Source organism: Oncorhynchus keta, unplaced genomic scaffold, assembly GCF_023373465.1.
Source record: "Oncorhynchus keta strain PuntledgeMale-10-30-2019 unplaced genomic scaffold, Oket_V2 Un_contig_12563_pilon_pilon, whole genome shotgun sequence".
Lineage (NCBI taxonomy): Eukaryota > Metazoa > Chordata > Actinopteri > Salmoniformes > Salmonidae > Oncorhynchus > Oncorhynchus keta.
This window is the reverse complement of record NW_026277915.1, coordinates 136789-161494: the sequence shown is the minus strand read 5'-3', so window position 1 is coordinate 161494 and position 24706 is coordinate 136789. Positions and strand designations below refer to the sequence as shown.

The 24706-nt window shown below is 40.6% G+C and overlaps 2 protein-coding genes and 1 pseudogene across 2 annotated transcripts in view; all 3 read left to right on the top strand.

Annotated features, from left to right (window-relative positions):
• Positions 1-1042: 1042 nt before the first annotated feature.
• LOC127917988 (zinc finger protein 585A-like) lies at positions 1043-4802 on the top strand (the record flags this gene model as incomplete). The annotated part of the gene is made up of 2 exons (XM_052501167.1): positions 1043-1873; positions 2210-4802. Coding segments are annotated over 2 exons (1572 nt in total), but the record flags the coding sequence as incomplete, so codon positions are not given.
• A 5105-nt stretch (positions 4803-9907) lies between these two features.
• The window catches only part of LOC127917987 (zinc finger protein 34-like), a 146024-nt gene continuing 131225 nt past the window's right edge, over positions 9908-24706 (top strand). The window contains exons 1-3 of the mRNA XM_052501166.1: positions 9908-10068; positions 10552-10795; positions 10893-10931. Of these exons, the coding sequence (XP_052357126.1) occupies positions 10765-10795; positions 10893-10931 (70 nt within the window). The 5' untranslated portion in view covers positions 9908-10068; positions 10552-10764. The remainder of the gene's footprint in view (positions 10069-10551; positions 10796-10892; positions 10932-24706) is intronic.
• Positions 22865-24706, top strand: part of LOC127917989 (gastrula zinc finger protein XlCGF7.1-like) — a 33951-nt pseudogene continuing 32109 nt past the window's right edge.

The following is a 24706-nucleotide window of genomic DNA, read 5'->3' as shown; positions in this document are numbered from 1 at the left end:
GTTTTTCATACAAGCTACCCAATACTGCCCCCTACCCCAAAGAAGTTAACTTCACTAGGGTAGGGGGCAGCATTTGGAAAAGCGTGCCCAAATTAAACTGCCTGCTACTCGGGCCCATAAGCTAGGATATGCATATAATTAGTAGATTTGGATAGAAAACACTGTTAAAATAATGTTAAAATAATGTCTGAGTATAACAACTGATATGGCAGGTGAAAACCCGAGGAAAATCCAACCAGGAAGTACTATTATTTTGAAATGCTGTTTTTCCATTGATAGCCTATCCACCATACAAAGACTTAGGACCCAGTGGAAATCTGTCTTCCTCAACATGTGACCAGTCTTTAGGCATTGTTTCAGATCTCTATGGCTTCCTCAACACGTGACCAGTCTTTAGGCATTGTTTCAGGCTTTTACTGTGAAAAATGAGGGAGATACACCGCTTTCAATGAGATGACAGTGGACATTTCCATCCATGAGCCAGGCACGTGATCGGGAGTGCGCATTTCTTGTTTATCTGTATTTGTATGTTTAACACTTGTATCTTTTATCAATGTTTATGATGAGTATTTCTGTTTTTTGATGTGGCTCTCTTTACTTTCATCGGATGTTTGTTTGAGACAATGCATTTCTGAACACAACACACCAATTTCAAATGGGGTTTTTGGACATAAAGATGAACTTTATCGAACAAAACACACATTTATTGTGTAACATGAAGTCCTGTGAGTGCCATCTGATGAAGATCATCAAAGGTTAGTGATTAATTTAATTGCTATTTCTGACTTTTATGAGACCTCTCCTTGGCTGGAAAATGACTGTATGGTTTTCTGTGACTAGGTGCTGACCTAACATAATCGTTTGGTGTGCTTTCGCCGTAAAACCTATTTGAAATCGAACACTGTGGCTGGATTTACAAGAAGTTTATCTTTAAAATGGTGTAAAATAATTTTAATTATGGGTGTTGAACCAGACAGGTTAAGCACTTTGTGACAACTACTGATGTAAAAAGTGCTTCATAAAATACATTTGATTAACATGTATATCACACCAACTGACTGTTTTTTCTGATGTTCACACAGGATACCATGTTGAGACATTCTCCACATCCAGAGAGCAACAGCAGGAAGATCAGAGAGCTAAGAGGTCTCATCACTGCCCACATTGTGAAGAGATTTTCCCATTTCTATCAAAGCTAAAAATACACCTAAAAATACACACAGGAGAGAAGCCTTACTCCTGCTCTGACTGTGGAAAATGCTTCAAAACATCAACGGTGCTAAAACTTCATCAGAGAACACACACAGGAGAGAAGCCTTTCTTCTGCCCTGACTGTGGAACTCGTTTCTCTCAACTTTCCTACTTAAAATCACATGAACGTCTCCATACAGGGGAGAAGCCATACTCCTGCTCTGACTGTGGAAAATGTTTTAAAACATCAACTGAGCTAAAAGTTCACCAGAGAACACACACAGGAGAGAAGCCTTACGTCTGCTCTGACTGTGGAAAATGCTTCACAACATCAACTCATCTAAAAGTTCATCAGAGAACACACACAGGAGAGAAGCCTTATTACTGCTCTGACTGTGGAAAACTTTTTAAAACATCAAATGAGCTAAAAGTTCACCAGAGAACACACACAGGAGAGAAGCCTTATTACTGCTCTGACTGTGGAACTAGTTTCTCTAAATTTTCCAACTTAAAAACACATGAACTTATACATACAGGAGAGAAGCCTTTCCTCTGCTCTGACTGTGGGGCGAGTTTCTCTCAGCTGGGCACCTTAAAAACACACCAACGTATACACACAGGAGAGAAGCCTTATTCCTGCTCTGACTGTGGAAAACGTTTTAAAACATCAAATGAGCTAAAAGTTCATCAGACAACACACACAGGAGAGAAGCCTTACGTCTGCCCTGACTGTGGAACTAGTTTCTCTCAGCTTTCCCACTTAAAATCACATGAACGTGTACATACAGGGGAGAAGCCATACTCCTGCTCTGTCTGTGGAAAATGTTTTAAAACATCAAATGGGCTAAAAGTTCATCAGAGAACACACACAGGAGAGAAGCCTTACGTCTGCTCTGACTGTGGAAAATGCTTCACAACATCAACTCATCTAAAAGTTCATCAGAGAACACACACAGGAGAGAAGCCTTATTCCTGCACTGACTGTGGAAAACGTTTTAAAACATCAAATGAGCTAAAGGTTCATCAGAAGACTCACACAGGAGAGAAGCCTTTCTTCTGCTCTGACTGTGGGGCGAGTTTCTCTCAACTTTCCCATTTACAATCACATGAACGTATACATACAGGAGAGAAGCCTTTCTTCTGCTCTGACTGTGGGGCCAGTTTCTCTCAGCTGGGCACCTTAATAACACACCAACGTATACACACAGGAGAGAAGCCTTATTCCTGCTCTGACTGTGGAAAATGTTTTAAAACATCAACTGAGCTAAAAGTTCACCAGAGAACACACACAGGAGAGAAGCCTTACGTCTGCTCTGACTGTGGAACTAGTTTCTCGCAACTTTCCAACTTAAAATCACATGAACGTATACATACAGGGGAGAAGCCATACTCCTGCTCGGACTGTGGAAAATGCTTCAAAACATCAACTGAGCTAACAGTTCATCAGAGGACAGACACAGGAGGAAGGCCTTATTCCTGCTCTGACTGTGGAAAAAGTTTTAAAACATCAAATAAGCTTAAAGTTCACCAGAGAACTCACACAGGAGAGAAGCCTTACGTCTGCTCTGACTGTGGAACTAGTTTCTCGCAACTTTCCAACTTAAGATCACATGAACGTATACATACAGGGGAGAAGCCATACTCCTGCTCTGTCTGTGGAAAATGCTTCAGAACATCAACTAAGCTAAAAGTTCATCGGAGAACACGTACAGGAGAAAAGCCTTACTCCTGTTCTGACCGTGGGGTGAGTTTCTCTTGACTGGATACCTTAAACACACACCAACATATACATAAAGGAGAGAAGCCATACTCCTGCTCTGTTTGTGTAAAATGCTTCAAAACAGTAACCGAGCTAATAGTTCATCAGAGAATACACGCATGAGAGAAGCCTGCTTACGTCTGCTCTGACTTTTGGGCGAGTTTCTCTCACCATAGCAACTTAACACACCAATGTAATCACACAGGAGAGAAGTCTTACTCCTGCTCTGTAGAAGGGTGGGCGTGTAACACAAACTTCTAGTCAAAGGCTGCTGTGTTTAGAATCTCATCAAGGAGGACTGTAGCATTTTAGCTAATCAGCAACTTTGCAACTACTTACTACTTTTTAGCTATTACTTAGCATGTTAGCTTAGCATGCAACTACTTAGTATGTTAGCTAACCTTTCCCCTAAAACCATTTAACCCCTCACCCATAACCTAGCTAACGTTAGCAACAACAAATTGGAATTCGTAACATATCATACATATTACTAGTTCGTAACATATTGTATGAATAGCAATGCGTAAAATAACGTAAGAATTGTAATTCGTAACATACGATACATCCTAGAAGTCGTATTATACTGAACAATTTAAACACAACAATTTCAAAGATGTATAGTTCGTATAAGGAAAGCAGTCATTTTAAATAAGAGGTCATAATCTATGGATTTCACATGACTGGGCAGGGGCTCCACCATGGGTGGGACTTGGGAGGGCATCGGCCCACTTGGGAGCCAGGCCCATTCAATCGGCATGAGTTTTTCCCCACAAAAGGTCTTGATTACAGCCGAAATACTACTCAGCCCCCTCCCAGACAATCCTGCAGGTGAAGAGGTCCTGGGCTGCCGTGGTTACATGTGATCTGCAGTTGTGAGGCCGGTTGGATGTACTGCCAAATTCTCTAAAAGGACGTTAGAGGTGGCTTATGGTGGAGATATACATATTGAATTGTCTCCTGCAGTCATCATGTCATTGCACATTCCCTGAACTTGAGATATATGTGACATTGTGTTGTGTGGCCTTTTATTGTCCCCCAGCACAAGGTGCACTTGTGTAATGATAATGCTGTTTTATCAGCATCTTGATATGCCACACCTGTCAGGTGGATGGATTATCTTGACAAAGGCTGAAATGCTCACGAACAGGGATAGTAACAAAGTTGTGCACAACATTTGAGAGAAATTAGCTTTTTCTGCACATGGAACATTGCTGGAATGTTCATTGCTGGAATGTTCAGCTCATGAAACCAACACTTTACGTGTTTAGTTTATATTTTAGTTCAGGTTAAATTGGTAGTCCAATGTAATATAACCTAACATACTAAATGGAGTGGCACGGATGTTTTTGTGATACATAATACGTTTTGCTCTGAGACCAAGTTGTCCCTCTGTAGTATTCTGTGGGAAGGAGCTAGTAGACACTTCATTAAAAAAACATTTTTTTTAACCTTTATTTAACTAGGCTAGTCTGTTAAGAACAAATTCTTATTTACAATGATGGACTAGGAACAGTGGGTTAACTGCCTTGTTCAGAGGCAGAACAACAGAGTTTTACCTTGTCAGCTCGTGGACCTTTTGGTTACTGGCCCAATGCTCTAACCACAAGTCTACCTTCCGCCCCTAACATGTATCAGATAGAGATGGTGTGATGATCACTTTTCACCACTAGTTTGGGGGGATTATTTTACAACTTTATTTAATGATACACAGTTTATGAAATTAATCCATGTGTTTATTAATAGTCTTTAAAACTAGATTCGTTATTTTAGTTACTGATCATGAATGTGTTTGGATAACTGCATTGAAGCAAACTTTATTGATCTGCCAATGAAAAATAAAGTTACATGAATATGTACTGGTCAACCTCTTCTTCTCTTTAGTATTCAGTTCTTCATATTAGATCTGACAGTATGAATGGTTCTTATGGTTGTATTCAGTTCTTCATATTAGATCTGACAGTATGAATGGTTCTTATGGTTGTATTCAGTTCTTCATATTAGATCTGACAGTATGAATGGTTCTTATGGTTGTATTCAGTTCTTCATATTATATCTGACAGTATGAATTGTTCTTATGGTTGTATTCAGTTCTTCCATATTAGATCTGACAGTATGAATGGTTCTTATGGGCTGAGTGCTGGGAGTGTTTTTGTATGACTACAGTCAGGAGTTCTCTCTGACCCTGTGACGTCACCAGCACATTAAGTACATTCATCTTAAGATAGCCAGGTGAGACGACCACATATCACAGTAAACACATTTCTCCTCAATTAGCCAGTGTCACTTATTATTATTATTATTAGTAGTAGTAGTAGTATTATTATTTGGGGGGATACTCTTTAAAGACGTATGATTTCAGACCTTTTCAGGCAGATGGTCAGGTACTCTGCTGTCCTAGCATCAGAGGGAAGCTGGTGCCACCATTGGGGTGCCAGGACAGAGAAGTGCTTTGAATGGGCTGAGCTTGACCTCTTGTAGCAGTGGGACGGCCATGAGACCAGAGGTAGCAGAACTGAGTGCTCGGGTTGGGATACAGAGTTTGAGCCTGAAAGTAGAGATGTGGCAGTTCCTCTTGCTGCAGCATAATTAATCACCATTGTCTTGTAGTGGATGTGATCTTCGACTGGAAGCCAGTGGAATGTACGGAGGAGCAGGGTGACATGGGGGATCTTGGGAAGGTTAAACACCCAGACGGACTGCAGTGTTCTAGATAAGTTCAGTGGAGACCCATCATTCAGGGCAGGTGAGCCACCTGTTTTGAGCCCCACAGTTTTCGCGATAAAACAGTGTGAAATAAATTATTTGTTTGCAAACAATGTAAAAAAACATATAATTGAGTTATTAATAAAAGCGGCATACAAACATGGACTCTTTTTTGTTTTCTTGAGTAAGGCCGTGATTGGCTCAGTGTTCTGTCTTTCATGGGGACAATACGTCACTGCCAGGTCTACTTGAAAATTCAAGCCCCTTCGGTGCTGCCATAGAGTTACATTACAAGATCCCATCCAAGAAGGCTCAAGGTCATTGTCCACATATAAAATAACAGCAAATCATGTGATATCTACAGTCGCTTTGATTGGACTGATCATGTCAACATAATACTTTCAAACTCTGAGCTAGCAGTCATCATCATGAATCAAGTTGACAATCTACTGGCAAATCCTTTTTCAACTTTGTGATATCAAGAGAAATATGAGAAATTGTAGATAAAATGTATTGGTGTTCATCAGCCATTGGACATAAACTTTACACAATAAATTGCAAATTCAACAATGAGTGGTTTGGTAGGAGTCTGTGGTTAACTGCAAGCATTGCAAAGCAATCATTAGCCTACAATTCATTGGAGTGGCTCTGTGGTCTCAAGTCTTAAGACTAAGGGGATCTTTTCCTAGTTTAAAAATGTAAACATTCAACATTGGCCGTGCTGTCGATGAAGCTTGATTTGTTCCGCGCTCAAAACAACATAACTCAGTACTTCAAAATCTGACTTGAGTGAGTTCAATACAACTGGGAACTCAGTGAAAAACAAGCTACGACTGGGAAAATACGTTTTGAACTTTCATCCAAATCGCAATTGTACATTGGGAACTCGGGCCTCTTTCTACAGCTACGACCTGAAGATCACTGACGTCATCATTTTTCTCCTGAGTTCCCAGTTGTCTTGAAAGCACCATAAATCCAGATAATGACAGACTTTGATGACAAAATATATCCATGTAACGGATGTGAAATGGCTAGCTAGTTAGCGATGGTGCTCGCTAAATAGCTTTTCATTCGGTGACGTCACTTGCTCTGAGACCTTGAAGTAGTGGTTCCCCTTGCTCTGCAAGGGCCGCGGCTTTTGTGGAGCGATGGGTAACGATGCTTCGTGGGTGACTGTTGTTGATGTGTGCAGACGGTCCCTGTTTCACACCCGGGTAGGGGCAAGGGGACAGATCAAAGTTATACGGTTACACCCACGAAGGACTGCCGCCCCACCTTCCTGTTCAAGTGATCACAGCACCACAAGGTGAGTCCAAAAATGTCTTGTATGCTGCTGCATAAATTATGTAACATGCCAGGGAGATGTGTATACTGTAGCCTAGAAAGTAATAATAAGTAATAATAAGTCTGTAGTCTGTAGTGTAGTAACATGTCAGTAGCCCATGTGCCTCAACCCTAATAATTTGGTCTATTTTCACCTCTTTTAATTTTTCCCACTGTTCTGACTTGGTGGTAGAGAAATGTCATCATTGAATATTGTAAGGGTTTTCATTGTCTGCTTATATGCCCCTTTATTTATCCTACGGTTCTGACTTGGCGTACAGGGAGAACACTGTAAGAACAGCCCATTTTCTGAATTCTGTCGTTGTACATTTCAAAGTGCTGAACAAAGTTATATTGACTACGTCCGTTATAGCTCATTAATGTCTTAATCGAAATTACGGATGGCCTCTTATCTGCTTTTCGTCCCCTTATGCCATAGTTTGTACATCTCAATTGTCAGTAGTAACCACATTTCTGTAGTAAGTGGACCTACTTTCAGAATTGGTCTTTCTACTAGTCCTGACATGGTTTCGAGGCCTGTTCAGAAATCTTGCAACCATAAATGCACTGTGACAACGGATACTTTAATATTGAATAAAATGTACTTCATAGCTTTCATTGGTAAGGTTATCAACAACTTGGATTGTGTAAAGCAGAAACGCTAGGTTTAAAGTTATCTTGTAAACTGCAGAAGAGTTGTTGGGGGTAACTGATGTTACTGTCGGTATGGTTTTTGATAAGCTGGATAACCTGGGGGTGGATTGTCTCAGCATGATATAAACCCCAATGTTTGCAAACACAGAAAGGGATCTATTGATATAGTTTATTGAGGGGTGTGGGAGGGTTTTGGGGAAGGGGAGGGTGTGGTAGAAGTTAATAGGGATTTCTTGGTTTATTTTCTTAGTGCAGAATTAGACAGACATGGACCTTAAACATTTGTTTGTGGACCTCCATGATACCATAGGAGGTCTGCATCAACGGACTTCAGTGCAGGTAGTGCCTCATCAGAGAGAGAACATTTCAGTTGCTCTACAGTTTTGAAGCTGAATGTAATGATTATCAGTTAAAAAACTGATTTACATGGGTACTACTATTCAGACACATACAGTTTCTATATGTATCTATAATTCAGGGTTTGCACAAGGGGCTTAAAGTAAATAAATATTAGTGCCTGAAAAAGTCCTTGAATTTGACTTGACACTGTACGAACCCTGATAATTCTTAATATGGTGTGAATGGGAAATACATTTGGTTTTCTGTGAGTGAAATAATACAGTGAAGACTAGGTTATTCATAAAATAGTACATAGTGCTGCCTGAAACATACTGTGATCTTGTACTAAATTATTTTTTTGTTATTTATGCATTTGTGAATTTAGGAAATCTACTATAGATTAAGTGCTCTTATGTTGTGCAATTTAAAATGTGTACTTTGTGTCTAATGTGAATTAATGTTTTGTCAAGGATTAGCTACCTGATCTACTGAAATGAGATGATTGATCAAGAAAAAAGTGGTTTGCTGATGTCAATGTTTTGAAGAAAGTGCTCCGTGGGTGGTGGGGTTGTGGTATGGGCAGGTTTATAGCTACGGATAACAAACACGATTGATTTTTATCGAGACGGGATTCTGAGGCACATTGTCATGCCATTCATCACCTCATGCTTCAGCATGATAATGCACGGCCCCATGTCGCAAGGATCTGTACACTATTGAAAATGTCCCAGTTCTTCCATGGCCTGCATACTCACCAGACATGTCACCCATTGAGCATGTTTGTGATGCTCTGGATCGATGCGTACGACAGCGTATTCCAGTTCCTGCCAATATCCAGCAACTTTGCACATCCATTGAAGAAGAGTTGGACAACATTCCACAGGCCACAATCAACAGCCAGATCAACTCTATGCGAAGGAGATGTGTCACGCTGCATGAGGACAATGGTGGTCACACCAGATACCTACTGGTTTTCTGATCCTTGCCCCTACCTTTTTTATTTAAGGTATCTGTGATCAACTGATGCATATCTGTCTGTATTCCCAGTTGTGAAATCCATAGATTAGGGCCTAATTTATTTCAATTGACTGATTTCCTTACATGAACTGTAACTCAGTCAAATCTTTTAAATTGTTGCATGTTAAGTTTATATTTGATCATGTGCGCTAAACAAAATATATATATATATACATTTTCCTTAAAGTTTATATATTTTCCTTGTCTCATCGCGCACCAGCGACTCCTGTGGCGGACCGGGCGCAGTGCGCGCTAACCAAGGTTGCCAGGTCCACGGTGTTTTCTCGGACACATTGGTGCGTCTGGCTTCCGGGTTGGATGGCGCTGTGTTAAGAAGCAGTGCGGCTTGGTTGGGTTGTGTATCGGAGGACGCATGACTTTCAACCTTCGTCTCTCCCGAGCCCGTACGGGAGTTGTAGCGATGAGACAAGATAGAAGCTACTCAACAATTGGATACCACGAAATTGGGGATAAAAAAACAATATATATAAAATAAATAAATAAAACGTTTTAAATATGTTTTTTTTTACCCAAGTACTAATGTTAGTGTCTGCACGACAACAACAAAAAAAAAAATTAAATACATGTAAAACGTTCAATTGAAATACTGTAGAATTCCATTCCTTCTGGGGAGTGCCAATGGCTTTAAAGCCTCTCATTGGCCAATACATTGAAAATGCAATCGATGGGCCATATACATCAATGGGGATGAAAGTATTTGTGGATAGCAAATTAATAGTGTTATTATTTGACATTTTCAGGATGGGAAAAACTGTTTCAGTGGCAACATAAACGACTAAAACCAAATAGAAAGTATGTAGAAAATATATGTAAACAGTCAGGCCCCCATTGTTTTTGTTATAATGTTTCATCATAAGAACACAGCATTAGTCATGTCAACATGTAGAATTTTCGGAAATTTGCTTAAAAACTGAAAAATTCCCCTCCCGTTTCATGACTGCGAAATGCGCGTCCCCGACAGCGGAAGTTGCAGACAGAGCTCTTGGTCTGGTGAACCCGTGAAAAAAGATAACCGTGGTGGAGCGGAAAAAATGCTTTTACGTGGAATAAAACAGCTATATGTATGTATCTCGAGTTCTTCTTCCCCAATATTCAAAGGTGTTAGCTTTGGATTACGCCGTTTCGACTAGAAAACATTGGTAACAGCTAGCTAGCAAGCTAAATTAGCTAGCTAAGCAACGTTAGCATTTCGTAAGTACCTGATAAACAGGCCAAGGTTGTTAGCTAACTGGTTAGCTAATCCTAACAACGCAGTCATCTTTTCTACCACAAACTGAGTATTAAATATGAACACAAATATAGCCATAATTACCAACCTTAATGAAAAGACCAGCCAACTAGCTGGCTGAGCTAACGTTACCAATTAACTAACGTTATTATGTTAATGTTTAACTCGCAAACTTCGCTAGTAACGCTAACTATTACTCTAGTTAGTTTATTGGGGTTTCCACTATTTGAAGCCCTCACATTGAACAGAACAGACATATAACAATGTCTACATGTTACCATGCTCTAAAATAATGTATTATCTTCCTCTTCCATAGATCCCTCTCTTTGTGACTAGAACTGCCTGAACAGCGAGAGTGTGTGTGTTTCGGACCAGGGTGACTGTGTGTGAAGAATACACTCTGTGTTTGCGAGGCCCTGTAGGTGACTCCTCCAGACCCCAGAGTGAGGATTGTGTGTGACAATGGGGGACATCAGTGATCTGGACAGACGGATAGAACAACTTAAGCGTTGTGAACTCATCAAGGAAAATGAAGTCAAAGCACTGTGTGCCAAGGCCAGGTAATTAAACACAAAGGCCATATTACTTTATCAGTTTTTATACTATCTAAATCTTCATCACTAAGACTGTCGTTTGTATGTTACTCTCCTCTACCAGAATCTCCCTGTAACACAGAGGGTGGATTCTCCAGTTACTGTGAGTATTTTCAGAATAGAAGACACCTTGATTACTTCGTAGATCTGCCTAGACTGCCGTTATTTGCACTTCCCAATCTGAGCCCTCATGTTACGTGTAATGTTGGATGGCTGAATACATTAAGGTGGGAATGTAAACACTAGGCTTTAGAACACCAGTTAACTGTAAAGTCTAGCTCATACTTGGTCTAACGACATGTTTGTAGGCAATTAGAATGCGACCAGTGTCACTGGTCAAAACAACATTTGATTTATACTCCTGTGGAATGTCTGTAGACCGTCGTTGCGACTGTCACTTTCCTTGTAGCACAGGCGTGAAAAAAGTTTAATTCTCTGTGACTCGCAGTGTCCGTTGAAGTGTCTGTTGATGTGGTTACCGTACTGTCACAGCAACTAGACCAAATCCTCCTATGATGATGCAGTTAAAAAAATTCTCAGAATGACCTACTTTTATTTTGTCACACTATGGCACTAAGCTATTTTCTGTAAGCTCGCCATTACCTTGTCATTAATTATGTCGGTTTACTTTCCTGTCATAATGGATCACAAATAACTAAAGTTTAGACGTTGTCAGCTATACTCTGGTCATTATTTGAACTGGCTAGACAACGAACCAAAACGTGGTTTAGAAAATAGCTTTTAGTTGCCTGGCTTGCTAGCTTGACATTTACTGAATTCATTTTTAAACAGATGGGTTTTATTGGTGTTAAAATAAAGTATGCTATTTAGAGCACTGGGGTGCTGATGTCATGCAGAGGCTGTTTTAATTATACTTTTTCATAAGTGAGAAGTTTGATGTCGGACGACGATAGAATGTTCATGATGTCGCTAAGACAATTGTCTACAGACATGTCGATAGACGGACTATAAACCTGACTTAATTGTAAATGGCCATATTGGCATTGTTGCATCATCGGTAGGAGAGTTTTGAAATTCCTGATTTTACTGAGACCATGCATACCTAAATGAGCTATACTTTGCTGGTGTCAAACCATTATGAAAACATGATACATATTTTGAAAGCTGAGAAACAGCCCTTTCAAATGATATGATGTAATTCAGTCAAGAAAAAAAAAACACCTGTGAAAATGTGCCATACACTTTTTTCCCCAAACAACTGCAATTTACACTTCCTAATGAAGATAAAGAATCACTTAGAGTACATTGAGTCTTCCTTGTTTTGTAAGGATTGATAGTCTGAAATCAGAATAGTAATACCTTTATTTATTTAAATAGGCAAGTCAGTTAAGAACAAATTCTTATTTAGGAACAGTGGGTTAACTGCCTTTTCAGGGGCAGAATGGCAGATTTGTACCTTGTCACGTCGGGGGTTTGAACTTGCAACCAATCCGTTTACTGGTCCAACGCTCTAACCACTAGGCTACCCTGCCACTCCATACCTTTTAACCGTGAATGAGTTACAGCTGTTTTAAAGACCGGTGGTATTTTTGTAGAATTTTATGGAATGTTCTGCGATCAGACACTTTCTTATTTGGATACTATAGTAAATGCATATATGCACCAAAACATATTACAAATATAATTTAGTCATACAGAATAAAGTGCCAGAACTGTCAAGAAAATAACTTTTGTGTCCGTTTGTCTTTATTACTACAGACCGACTCAGATTAAGTCTGAGGCCGGTAACATCAACAGTGAAGACAAACCAATCCTGTCACTCTCCTTCCACACTGAGTAGAAACCTACAGTCACTGGGTCCTGATTGTGACAGTGGAGCCCAGTTTGCACCGTAGGATCCAGAGATGGCATCAGTGAAGCTGGAAGACTGCAGTCAAACACTGGAGCTGAATGTCAACATTAAAGATGAAGAAGAGGAGGAGAACATTAGGACAACTGTTAGTCATGGTAAGAGCTGGTTCTATCTATAAGTTATGTTCATATATTAGACCTCCATAAGTTATGACCAGTCTATTGCTAGGTTGAATTCTGTAATTCTGACATCACACATCCCTGAATAACTCAAGACTTCACAGCGAAGCAAAACATTTAAAAACTACCGCCTGCCTTTGCCCACACATTGTCTCAAGAACGTTGAAAATGTTTAATACCCTCAATCACCAAGTTCGGCATACCTCATTTCAAAATAGGCCATGACATCATCACTGTCAATATTGAATTATAATTTGTTTGCTGCACAGAATATCAGATCTCAACAACGATTGGAGGAGTTGAACATAACCAGTAGACTACCACATCCTGATGATTTATATCTGATACATATATATTTAATATGTCAAGTTGTAGAAACATATCAAGGATGATCAATGGAAACAGGATGCACCTGAGCTCAATTCAAAAGTTTGGGGTCACTTAACACCAGTCTCAACGTCAACAGTGAAGAGGCGACTCCGGGATGCTGGCCTTAGTTGCAAAGGCCAGTTTTATTGCTTCTTTAATGAGCACCACAGTTTTCAGCTGTACTAACGTAAATTCAAAAGGGTTTTTTAATGATCAATTAGCCTTTTAAAATTATACACTTGGATTAGCTAACACAACATGCCATTGGATCACAGGAGTAATGGTTGCTGATAATGGGCCTCTGTTCGCCTATGTAGATATTCCATAAAATATCTGCCATTTCCAGCTACAATAGTCATTTACAACAATAACAATGTCTACACTGTATTTCTGATCAATTTGATGTTATTTTAATGGACAAACAATGTGCTTTTCTTTCAAAACAAGGACATTTCTAAGTGACCCCAAGCTTTTGAACAGTAGTGGATATTTAATATTTTTTATATATCAAGTTGTAGAAACATCTCAAGGATGATCAATGGAAACAGGAAGCATTGTTTTTCTGTTTTTTTAAATTATACATTTGCTTTGTCATTATGGGGTATTGTGTGTAGATTGCTGAGGATATTTTTTATTTAGTAAGGCTGTAAAGAAACATCCCCAGGAAAAACATGTCATAATATATATTAATATATGCCATTTAGCAGACGCTTTTATCCAAAGCGACTTACAGTCATGTGTGCATACATTCTACGTATGGGTGGTCCCGGGAATCGAACCCACTACCCTGGCGTTACAAGCGCCATGCTCTACCAACTGTGCTACAGAAGGACCTCATCAATTTTAGAATATGTCTGTAACATAACAAAATGTGGTACTGGCTTCAAGTTGAAGCTCGCATCCGCTACAAGACCATGGTGCTTGCCTACGGAGCTGTGAGGGGAACGGCACCTCAGTACCTCCAGGCTCTGATCAGGCCCTACACCCAAACAAGGGCACTGCGTTCATCCACCTCTGGCCTGCTCGCCTCCCTACCACTGAGGAAGTACAGTTCCCGCTCAGCCCAGTCAAAACTGTTCGCTGCTCTGGCCCCCCAATGGTGGAACAAACTCCCTCACGACGCCAGGACAGCGGAGTCAATCACCACCTTCCGGAGACACCTGAAACCCCACCTCTTTAAGGAATACCTAGGATAGGATAAGTAATCCTTCTCACCCCCCTTTAAGATTTAGATGCACTATTGTAAAGTGACTGTTCTACTGGATGTCATAAGGTGAATGCACCAATTTGTAAGTCGCTCTGGATAAGAGCGTCTGCTAAATGACTTGAATGTAAATGTAAATGTGGTAAATTACTACTAATATCTACATAGGTGTACAGAAGCCCATTATCAGCAACCATCACTCCTATCATCAAAATGCATGCTGTGTTAGCTAATCCAAGTTTAATTAATCATTACAAAACCCTTTTGTAATTATGTTAGCACAGCTGAAAACTGTGGTTCTGATTAAAGAAGCAATACAACTGGCCTTCTTTAGACTAGTTGAGTATCTGGGTCATTTGTCGGTTCGATTACAGGCTCAAAATGGCCAGAAACAAAGACCTTTCTTCTGAAAGTCGTCAGTCTATTCTTGTTCTGAGAAATGAAGGCTATTGCGAGAAATTGCCAAGAAACTGGAGATCTCCTACAAACGCTGTCTACTACCCCCTTCACAGAACAGCGCAAACTGGCTCTAACCAGAATAGAAAGAGGAGTGGGAGGCCCCGGTGCACAACTGGGCAAGAGGACAAGTACATTAGTGTGTCTAGTTTGAGAAACAGACGTCTCACAAGTCCTCAACTGGCAGCTTCATTAAATAGTACCCGCAAAACACCAGTCTCAATGTCAACAGTGAAGAGGCGACTCCGGGATGCTGGCCTTCGAGACACTATTCTGGTTAGAGACTGTTTGCATTGTTCTGTGAAGAGGGTAGTACACAGCGTTGTACGAGATCTTCAGCCGTTTCCAGCTACAATAGTCATTTACAACATTAATTTCTGACCAATTTGACATTATTTGAATGGACAAAAAATGTGCTATTCTTTCAAAAACAAGGACATTTGTAAGTGACCCCAATCTTTAGAATGTATTAATTTATTTCACCACTAATGGTAGTGTGTGTGTATATATATTTCTTAGCGTACTGGTTATTGTCCGGATTTTCAGATGACTGACGTGTCCAAAGTAAACTGCCTGTAATCTTCCCAAAAGCTAGGATATGCATATACTTGATAGCATTGGATAGAAAACACTCTGAAGTTTCTAAAACTGTTAAAATAATGTCTGACTATAACAGAACTTATATGCCAGGTGAAAACCTGAGGAAAATCCATCTGGAATGTTTATTTTTTGAGGTCACAGGTTTTTTCAGTGCTTGCCTATGGGATATACAAATAGATAGGACCCAGATTGCAGTTCCTATGGCTTCCACTAGATGTCAACAGTCTTTAGAAAGGGTTTCAGACTTGTTTTTTTAAATGAACAAGTATTTGTATTTTTTCCAAAGTGTCCCCCATTTTGAAAAGTAGTCATGTTGCGCGCAGTGCGCTCTTCGTTATTTATCTTAGCTATTAAACACACTATTCTCCGTCTTAAATATTATTTTTTATTTACATATTAGAATACCTGAGGATTAATTAGACACATCGTTTGATTTTTTTGGATTAACTTTACCGGTAACTTTTTGGATTTGTTTGTGTGCGTGTTGAACGAGTGAATTACTGAATCAAGCGCGCCATCTAAACTGACATTTTTGGGATATAAGGAAGGACTTTATCGAACAAAACAACCGTTCATTGTGTCGCTGGGGCCCTTGGGATTGCAATCAGAAGAAGATCTTCAGAGGTAAGTGATTTATTTAATTGCTGTCTGTGATTTTGTGACGCCTGTGCTGGTTGAAAAAGTATTTTGACGTGGGGAGCTGTCCTGAGATAATAGCATGGTATACTTTCTCCGTAAAGCCTTTTCCAAATCTGACAACGCAGTTGGATTAAACAAGAAGCATTTAAATGATGTATTTTCATGAATGTTTAATATTCCCGATTTTTGTATTTTGAATTTCGCGCTCTGCAATTTCACCAGATGTTGTCGTAGGTGTCCCACTAGCATTTGGACATGCGCCCAAACAGGTTAACTAGGCAAGTCCGTTAAGAACAAATTCTTATTTTCAATGACGGCCTAGGAACAGTGGGTTAACTGCCTTATTCAGGGGAAGAACAGATTTTTACCTTGTCAGCTCGGGGATTTGATCTTGCAACCTTTCGGTTGCTCTAACCACTAGGCTACCTGTCACCCGGTATGGCCAGAAGAGGACTGGCCACCGCTCTGAGCCTGGTTCCTCTCTCGGTTTCTTCCTAGGTTCCTGCTTTCTAGGGAGTTTTTTGTGGCCACTGTGCTTCTACATCTGCATCGCTTGCTCTTTGAGGATTTTAGGCTGGGTTTCTGTTATGCACTTTGACAACTACTGATGTAAAAAGTGCTTCATAAAATACATTTGATTGGCATGTATATCACACCAACTGACTGGTTCTTCTGATGTTGTTCACACAGGAGACCATGTTGAGACATTCTCTACATCCAGAGAGCAACAGCAGGAAGGTCACAGAGCTAAGAGGTCTCATCACTGCCCACATTGTGAAAAGATTTTCCCATTTCTATCAAAGCTAAAAATACACCTAAAAATACACACAGGAGAGAAGCCTTACTCCTGCTCTGACTGTGGAAAATGCTTCATAACATCAACGGTGCTAAAACTTCATCAGAGAACACACACAGGAGAGAAGCCTTTCTTCTGCCCTGACTGTGGAACGAGTTTCTCTCAACTTTCCCACTTAAAATCACATGAACTTATACATACAGGGGAGAAGCCTTACTCCTGCTCTGACTGTGGGAAATGTTTTAAAACATCGAACGACCTAAAAGCTCATCAGAGAACACACACAGGAGAGAAGCCTTTCTTCTGCCCTGACTGTGGAAGGAGTTTCTGTCAAATTTCCCACTTAAAAGCACATGAACGTATACATACAGGTGAAAAGCCTTACTCCTGCTCTGATTGTGGGGCGAGTTTCTCTCATCTGGGCACCTTAAAAACACACCAACGTATGCACACAGGAGAGAAGCCTTACTCCTGCTCTGACTGTGGGAAATGCTGCACAACATCAACTGATCTAAAAGTTCATCAGAGAATACACACAGGAGAGAAGCCTTATTTCTGCTCTGACTGTGGGGTGCGTTTCTCTCATCTGGGCACCTTAAAAACACACCAACGTATACACACAGGAGAGAAGCCTTACTCCTGCTCTGACTGTGGGAAATGCTGCACAACATCAACTGATCTAAAAGTTCATCAGAGAACACACACAGGAGAGAAGCCTTATTCTTGCTCTGACTGTGGAAAATGTTTTAAAACATCAAAAGAGCTAAAAGTTCACCAGAGAACACACACAGGAGAGAAGCCTTTCTTCTGCCCTGACTGTGTAAAATGTTTTAAAACATCAACTCAGCTCAAAGTTCATCAGAGAACACACACAGGAGATAAGCCTTACGTCTGCTCTGACTGGAACTAGTTTCTTGGAACTTTCCAACTTAAAATCACATGAACATATATCTATGGATTTCATATTACTGGGCAGGGGCTCAGCCATGGGTGGGACTTGGGAGGGCATATAGGCCCACTTGGGAGCCATGCCCAGCCAATAAGAATTCGTTTTTCCCCACAAAGGTCTTGATTACAGACAGAAATACTACTCAGCCCCCCTCAGACAATCCTGCGGGTGAAGAGGTCCTGGGCTGCCGTGGTTACATGTGCTCTGCAGTTGTGAGGCCTGTTGGATGTACTGCCAAATTCTCTAAAAGGACGTTAGAGGTGGCTTATGGGAGAGAGATAAATATTGAATTCTCTCCTGCAGTCATCATGACAATTGCACATTCCCTGAACTTGGGACATCTGTGACATTATGTTTTGTGACCTTTTAATGTCCCCCCCAGCACAAGGTGCACCTGTGTAATGATAATGCTGTTTTATCAGCATCTTGATATGCCACACCTGTCAGGTGGATGGATTATCTTGACAAAGGCTGAAATGCTCACGAACAGGGATATAAACAAAGTTGGTCACAACATTTGAGAGAAATTAGCTTTTTCTGCACATGGAACATTGCTGGAGTGTTTTATTTCAGCTCATGAAACCAACACTTTACATGTTTAGTTTATATTTTAGTTCAGTTTACATTGGTAGGCCAATATAATGTAACTTAACATACTAAATGGAGTGGCACGGAAGTTTTTGTAATACATAATACGTTTTGCTCAGAGACCAGGTTGTCCCTCTGCAGTATTCTGTGGGAAGGAGCTAGTAGACACTTTTTTTTTTATTGAACCTTTATTTAACTAGGCAAGTCAGTTAAGAACAAAATCTTATTTACAATGACGGCCTAGGAACAGTGGGTTAACTGCCTTGTTCAGAGGCAGAATAACAGATTTTTACCTTGTCAGCTCGGGGATTCGATCTAGCAACCTTTTGGTTACTGGCCCGACGCTCTAACCACTATGCTACCTACCGCCCCTAACATGTATCAGATAGAGATGGTGTGATGATCACTTTTCACCATTAGTTTGGGGGGGATGATTTTACAACTGTATTTAATGATACACAGTTTATGAAATGAATACATGTTTATTAATAGTCTTTAAAACTAGATTAGTTATTTTAGTTACTGATCATGATTGTGTTGGATAACTGCATTGAAGCAAACTTTATTGATCTGCCAATGAAAAAAAAAAGTTACATGAATATGTACTGGTCAACCTCTTCTTCTCTTTAGTATTCAGTTCTTCATATTAGATCTGACAGTATGAATGGTTCTTATGGTTGTATTCAGTTCTTCATATTAGATCTGACAGTATGAATGGTTCTTATGGGCTGAGTGCCTGGAGTGTTTTTGTATGACTACAGTCAGGAGTTCTCTCTGACCCTGTGATGTCACCAGCACATTAAGTACATTCATCTTAAGATTGCCAGGTGAGACAACCACATATCACAATAAATACATTTCTCTTCCTCAATGAGTTAGTGTCACATGATTATTATTATTATTATTTATATTTTGAAGGGGGGGGGATACTCTTTAAAGATGTAGGTGTTTCAGACCATTTCGGGCAGTTGGAAAGATGCTAGTAAAGCATCAGAGGGAAGCTGGTGCCAGGATAGAGAAGTGCTTTGACTGGGCTGAGAGGGAGCTTGACCCCTGTAGCAGTGGGACGGCCATGAGACCAGAGGTGGCAGAACTGAGTGCTCGGGTTGGGATCCAGGGTTTGAGCCTGAAGGTAGAGATGGGGCAGTTCTTCTTGCTGCACCGTGAGTAAACACCATTGTCTTGTCGTGGATGTGAGCTTCAACTGGAATCCAGTGGAATGTACGGAGGAGCAGGGTGACATGGGGGATCTTGGGAAGGTTAAACACCAGTGTTCTAAATAAGTTCAGTGGCGACCCATCATTCAGGGCAGGTGAGCCACCCGTTTTAAGCCCCAGTTTTAGCGATAAAACAGTGATAAAAAAATGTTTGCAAACAATGTTAAAAAACATGTAATTGAGTTGTTAATAAAGCCACATACAAACATGGAATCTTTTTTTTTGTTTTCTTGAGTAAAGCAGCTCCAAAATGCATGTGTTTCAGCCTAGCTCAGTGCTTTCTGTGGAAGTGGGGCACGCCCGCAGAAAATACGGAGCTTTGCGCCGTGATTGGCTCAGTGTTCTGTCATTCAGGGGGACAATACTTCACTGCCAAGTCTAAGGGTAGAACTTGAAAATTCAAGCCCCTTGGGTGCTGCAATAGAGTTACATTGGAAGTGCCAATCCAAGAAGGCTCAAGGTCATTGTCCACAGATAAAATAATGTCCAATCATGTGATATCTACAGTCGCCTTGATTGGACTGATCACTGTCAACGTCACACTTTCAACATATGAGCTTGCAGTCATCATCATGTTTCAAGTCGAAAATCTACTGGCAAATCCTTTTTTAATCATTGTCATATGAAGAGAAATTATAGATAAAATGTATCGGTGCTCATCGGCTGTTGGACATAAACATCACACAACAAATTGCAAATTCAACAATGAGTGGTTTGGAAGGAATCAGTGGCTAACTGCAAGCATTGCAAAGCAATCATTAGCCTGCTATTCAGTGGAGTCGCTGTGTGGTCCCAAGTCTAAGAATAAGGGGCTCTTTTCCTATTCTAAAACTGTAAACATTCAACACTGGCCATGCTGTCAATAAAGCTTGATTTGTGCCACGCTCAAATCAACTTAACTCGGGACTGCAAAATCTGACTTGTGTGAGTTCAAAACAACTGGGAACTTGGGGAAAAACAAGCTATGACTTAGAAAATACATTTTGAACTTTCATCCACCTCGGAATTGTAAATTGGGAACTTGGACCTCTTTCTACAGCTACAACCTGAAGATCACTGACGTCATCATGATTCCATTTTTTTCTTCTTAGAGTTCCTCGTTGTCTTGAAAACACCATAAATCCAGAGAATGCCATAATTTGTTGACAAAGTTTGATGACAAAATATGCCCATGAAGGATTGCCGCGCCACCTTCCTGTTCAAGTGAGCACAGCACAACAAGGTGAGCTCAATAATGTCTTGTATGCTGCTGCATAAATTATGTAATATGCCAGGGAGATGTGTATTCTGTAGCTAAGAAAGTAATACTAAGTGTATGTTGTGTAGTAAGATGTCAGTAGCCCATGTGCCTCACCCTAATAATTTGGTCTAGTTTCACATCTTAATTTTGCCTACTGTTCTGACTTGGTGGTTCACATGTAGCCTATAACCTGTTTTTGCGAAATGTAATCATTGAATATTGTAAGAATTTTCATTGTCTGCATATAAGCCCCTTTATTTATCCTACGGTTCTGACTTGGCGTTCAGGGAGAACACTGTAAGAACGGCCCATGTTCTGAATTCTGTTGCTGTACATTTCAAGAGTGCTGAACAAATAGTTATATTGATTACGTTCGTCCTAGCTCACTCATTAATGTCTTAGTCGAATTACAGATTGCCTCCTAACCGCTTGTCGTCCCCTAATGTTTGTTCATATCAATTGTCAGTAGAAACCACATTTGTTTAAGTAAGTCAGCCATGTTATTTTAAAAGTCAGTAAATGAGGCTGAATTAACTGTTTCGTTGCCAGACAAGGCTCCGCTAATAGCCAGGTGTAGTAGTGGTAAATTGTTGAGACTGCTGTTGGTCCTAATAGTTTGTGGTCACTGTTATGGTGCAATTAATGTATTGTTTAGTAAAGTTCCTGGCGATCATAGCGATCTGACACCCCCCTTCTGTCTGAACTTGGAATATTCCTGTTGCTACTCTACGTTCTGTATGTGTCCATTTTTATGTTATTCTGTATTTTTCCATCATGAGAAAGGCCCATGGCCATGAAACTGTTAACAATGTTTCAGGTCAGCTATGTTGCATAACACATCCACACAAGCCAACAGCAGATAATATTCAATCACATATATGGTAACGGTCTATAGTGCAAAACACAGAATCCTCATAGTACTATTCTAATAATTTGAAGTTTGATGGAATAAACATTTTAATTAAATTGTTGCCTGTAGCACATTTAAAGTCACCAATGCTCTGGATAACATGAACACCAACCCTCCTAACCAGCTCTGCTCAGGTGAGTGAAATGGTCAGAAATCACTCATTTGTCCTGGAAGTAGTAGCAAGCCAGCCAATGTTAACCAGTTATCTTGGATGCTTGACTGCCGTTGTGAGGTCAGAACGCTTGAATCAACCCTCCTCCTCCGCCAGAGCGTCCAGTGTGTCTCTGAACGCTCCGAGAGCGATACGAACTGACAGTCTGACAACGCTCTGAATTTACGAACGCTCAAGCGCACTCTGCCACTCTGGATTGAATTTAAGATCACATCCATCATTTTCAAAGAAAGTATTTGTGTTTAGTGAGTCCGACAAATCAGATGCAGTAGTATAACTTTAGACCGTCCCCTCGCCCATACCCGAGCGCGAACCAGGGACCCTCTGCACACATCAACAGGTCACCCACGAACCATCGCTCCACAAAAGCTTTGGCCCTTGCAGAGCAAGGGGAACTACTACTTCAGGGTCTCAGAGCAAGTGACGTCACCGATTGAAACGCTATTTAGCGCGCACCAACTAGCGAGCTATTTCACATCTGTTACATAGGGATGCGCGAATTGAATTTTTTTCCTGTCCTGCTAATCATTAAAAAATGTAACGAGTACTTTTGGGTGCCAGGGAAATGTTTGGAGTTGAAAGTACATTATTTTCTTTAGGAATGTAGTGGAGTAAAAGTAGAAAAATATCAAAAGTAAAGTACAGATACCCCCAAAACCTCCTTATGCAGTACTTACAATATTTGTACTTAAGTACTTTACACCACTAATTGCAGGGAATACTGGATTAAGATGTTCCTCCCTACGAGGCCCACGAGACTGTGTAGGGATGTGATTTGAATCGGACTGTGACTGAAGGAGTGGGATGTTGTTATTTATCTATTTTTGTATTTTGTTTTGAAGTCGTTGTTTCCGCAATTGACATGTATTTATTTTAACAGTTTACTAACCGTACAGTAGGTGGCGGCAGACACGTTATATTTGTGTAAGTATACCAGAGAAAAAGTTGACACTGTCGCATTTGGGAACAGGAAGTTCCGGGAAGAAAACAACAGAACTGTGTTATGTCGATAGTGGTTGTGTCCGTTTCAAATGTATTATTGTAGGTATGTAAATAGCACGTTTAAAGTTTCTAATGTCGAAAGAATATATAATATTCTAGGTAACAAATCTGTCAATGTATTATCACGTTTGGTAAAGGTTTTAATTGTATGTGTTATTTTGGGGTCACACCGAGGGAGTGAAGAACGTGATTTAAAACGATTTTTCAAGTCACTAAGCTAGACTTTGGGTTTGTCTTGAGTGTATGTACATCATTTCGTCAAAGTCCACTTTGAGTTCGTTTTTACATGTTCTTGGTTTTGTGTAAAATGATGCTTATGAGCTGGTAAATAGCCTCGTCCGAACCATCCTGATCTCGCGAGTTTACATACACTTTTTCGTTCATGTGAGCTCGCGAGATCTGGATAGTTCGGACAAGGCTCGTCAAATGGCGGCTTCAACGGTTTTGGTCGTCTTGGAGTTTGCTCGTGGTGAAATGGCGACACGATGGTGTGTGAAGAAGTGTCAAAATAGAGGGAAGCTAGCTGAAGTTATCCTTCACCATTTGGAGAGAGAGGCCAACTGCATGGAATGGCGTCGATTAATGCGATGAATCGGAGCACGTATCAAAACCATTCGCTCCACCCATGTACTTGATTAATGAATTAAGGTCACTAATTCGTGAGGAACTCACCTCAACTGATTGTCTATGTTGTCATTGAAAGAAGAAAGAAAACGCAGAGACTCGGCCCTCAGTGGAATGAGTTTGACACCCCTGAAACAATGGAAATGGAGAGAGTTTGAGAAGCAACAGCTGTGCTGGAATGCGATTAATGTGGGGGACAGTTCTGATGATATGGAGCGGGAGGATGAGGGCCTAGTATTTGAATGGTCTGTAGTGGAAAGACGGGAAGAACAGAAAATGGATACTGGAAGCAGTGGCGCATGTAGTATAGAAACTCTAATTTACACCCCGATTAACCAAGGCCATAAAAAGAGGTGAAGTTAAACTAGGCCGCATCCGTGTAAATGAGAACTTTTTCTGAACTAGCCTACCTGGTTAAATAGGTGAAATAAAAAATAAATGGTAGATTGTTAATATCTTGTGCTGGTCAGGTTCAGCAAGGAAAGATTCTTCAAATGGAAAATCGTAATGGGACAAAGCTCAGAAGCCATGACCCTGGAGCTGATACTACATTGAACCCTAAACAGCAAGCAATGCAGGTGTAGAAGCACGGTGGCTAGGAAAAACTCCCAAGAAAGGCCAGAACCAAGGAAGAAACATTGAGAGGAACCAGGCTATGCTGGCTGTGCTGGGTGGAGATTATAACAGAACATGGCAAAGATGTTCAAATGTTCATAGATGACCAGCAGGGTCAAATAATAATAATCACAGTGGTTGTCGAGGGTGCAACAGGTCATCACCTCAGGAGTAAATGTCAGTTGGCTGATCATTGAGAGTATCTCTACCTTTCCTGATGTCTCTCTTGAAAACAGCAGGTCTGGGACAGGTAGCACGTCCGGTGAACAGGTCAGGGTTCCACAGCAGAACAGTTGAAACTGGAGCAGCAACAGTGAATCATCACAGTGTTTTTAAATGCCAAAGAATGGAACATGTAGCTGTTGAGTGAAAAGATGTGCCAAGTGTGGTGGGGAACATGATTACAGTGAATGTTGGAGCAATGTGACGGTTAAGTGTTGCAATTGTGTGGAGGACACAGAGCAGCATTTGGTGGATTCCAGGTGCAGAGAGATGCTCAGAGATA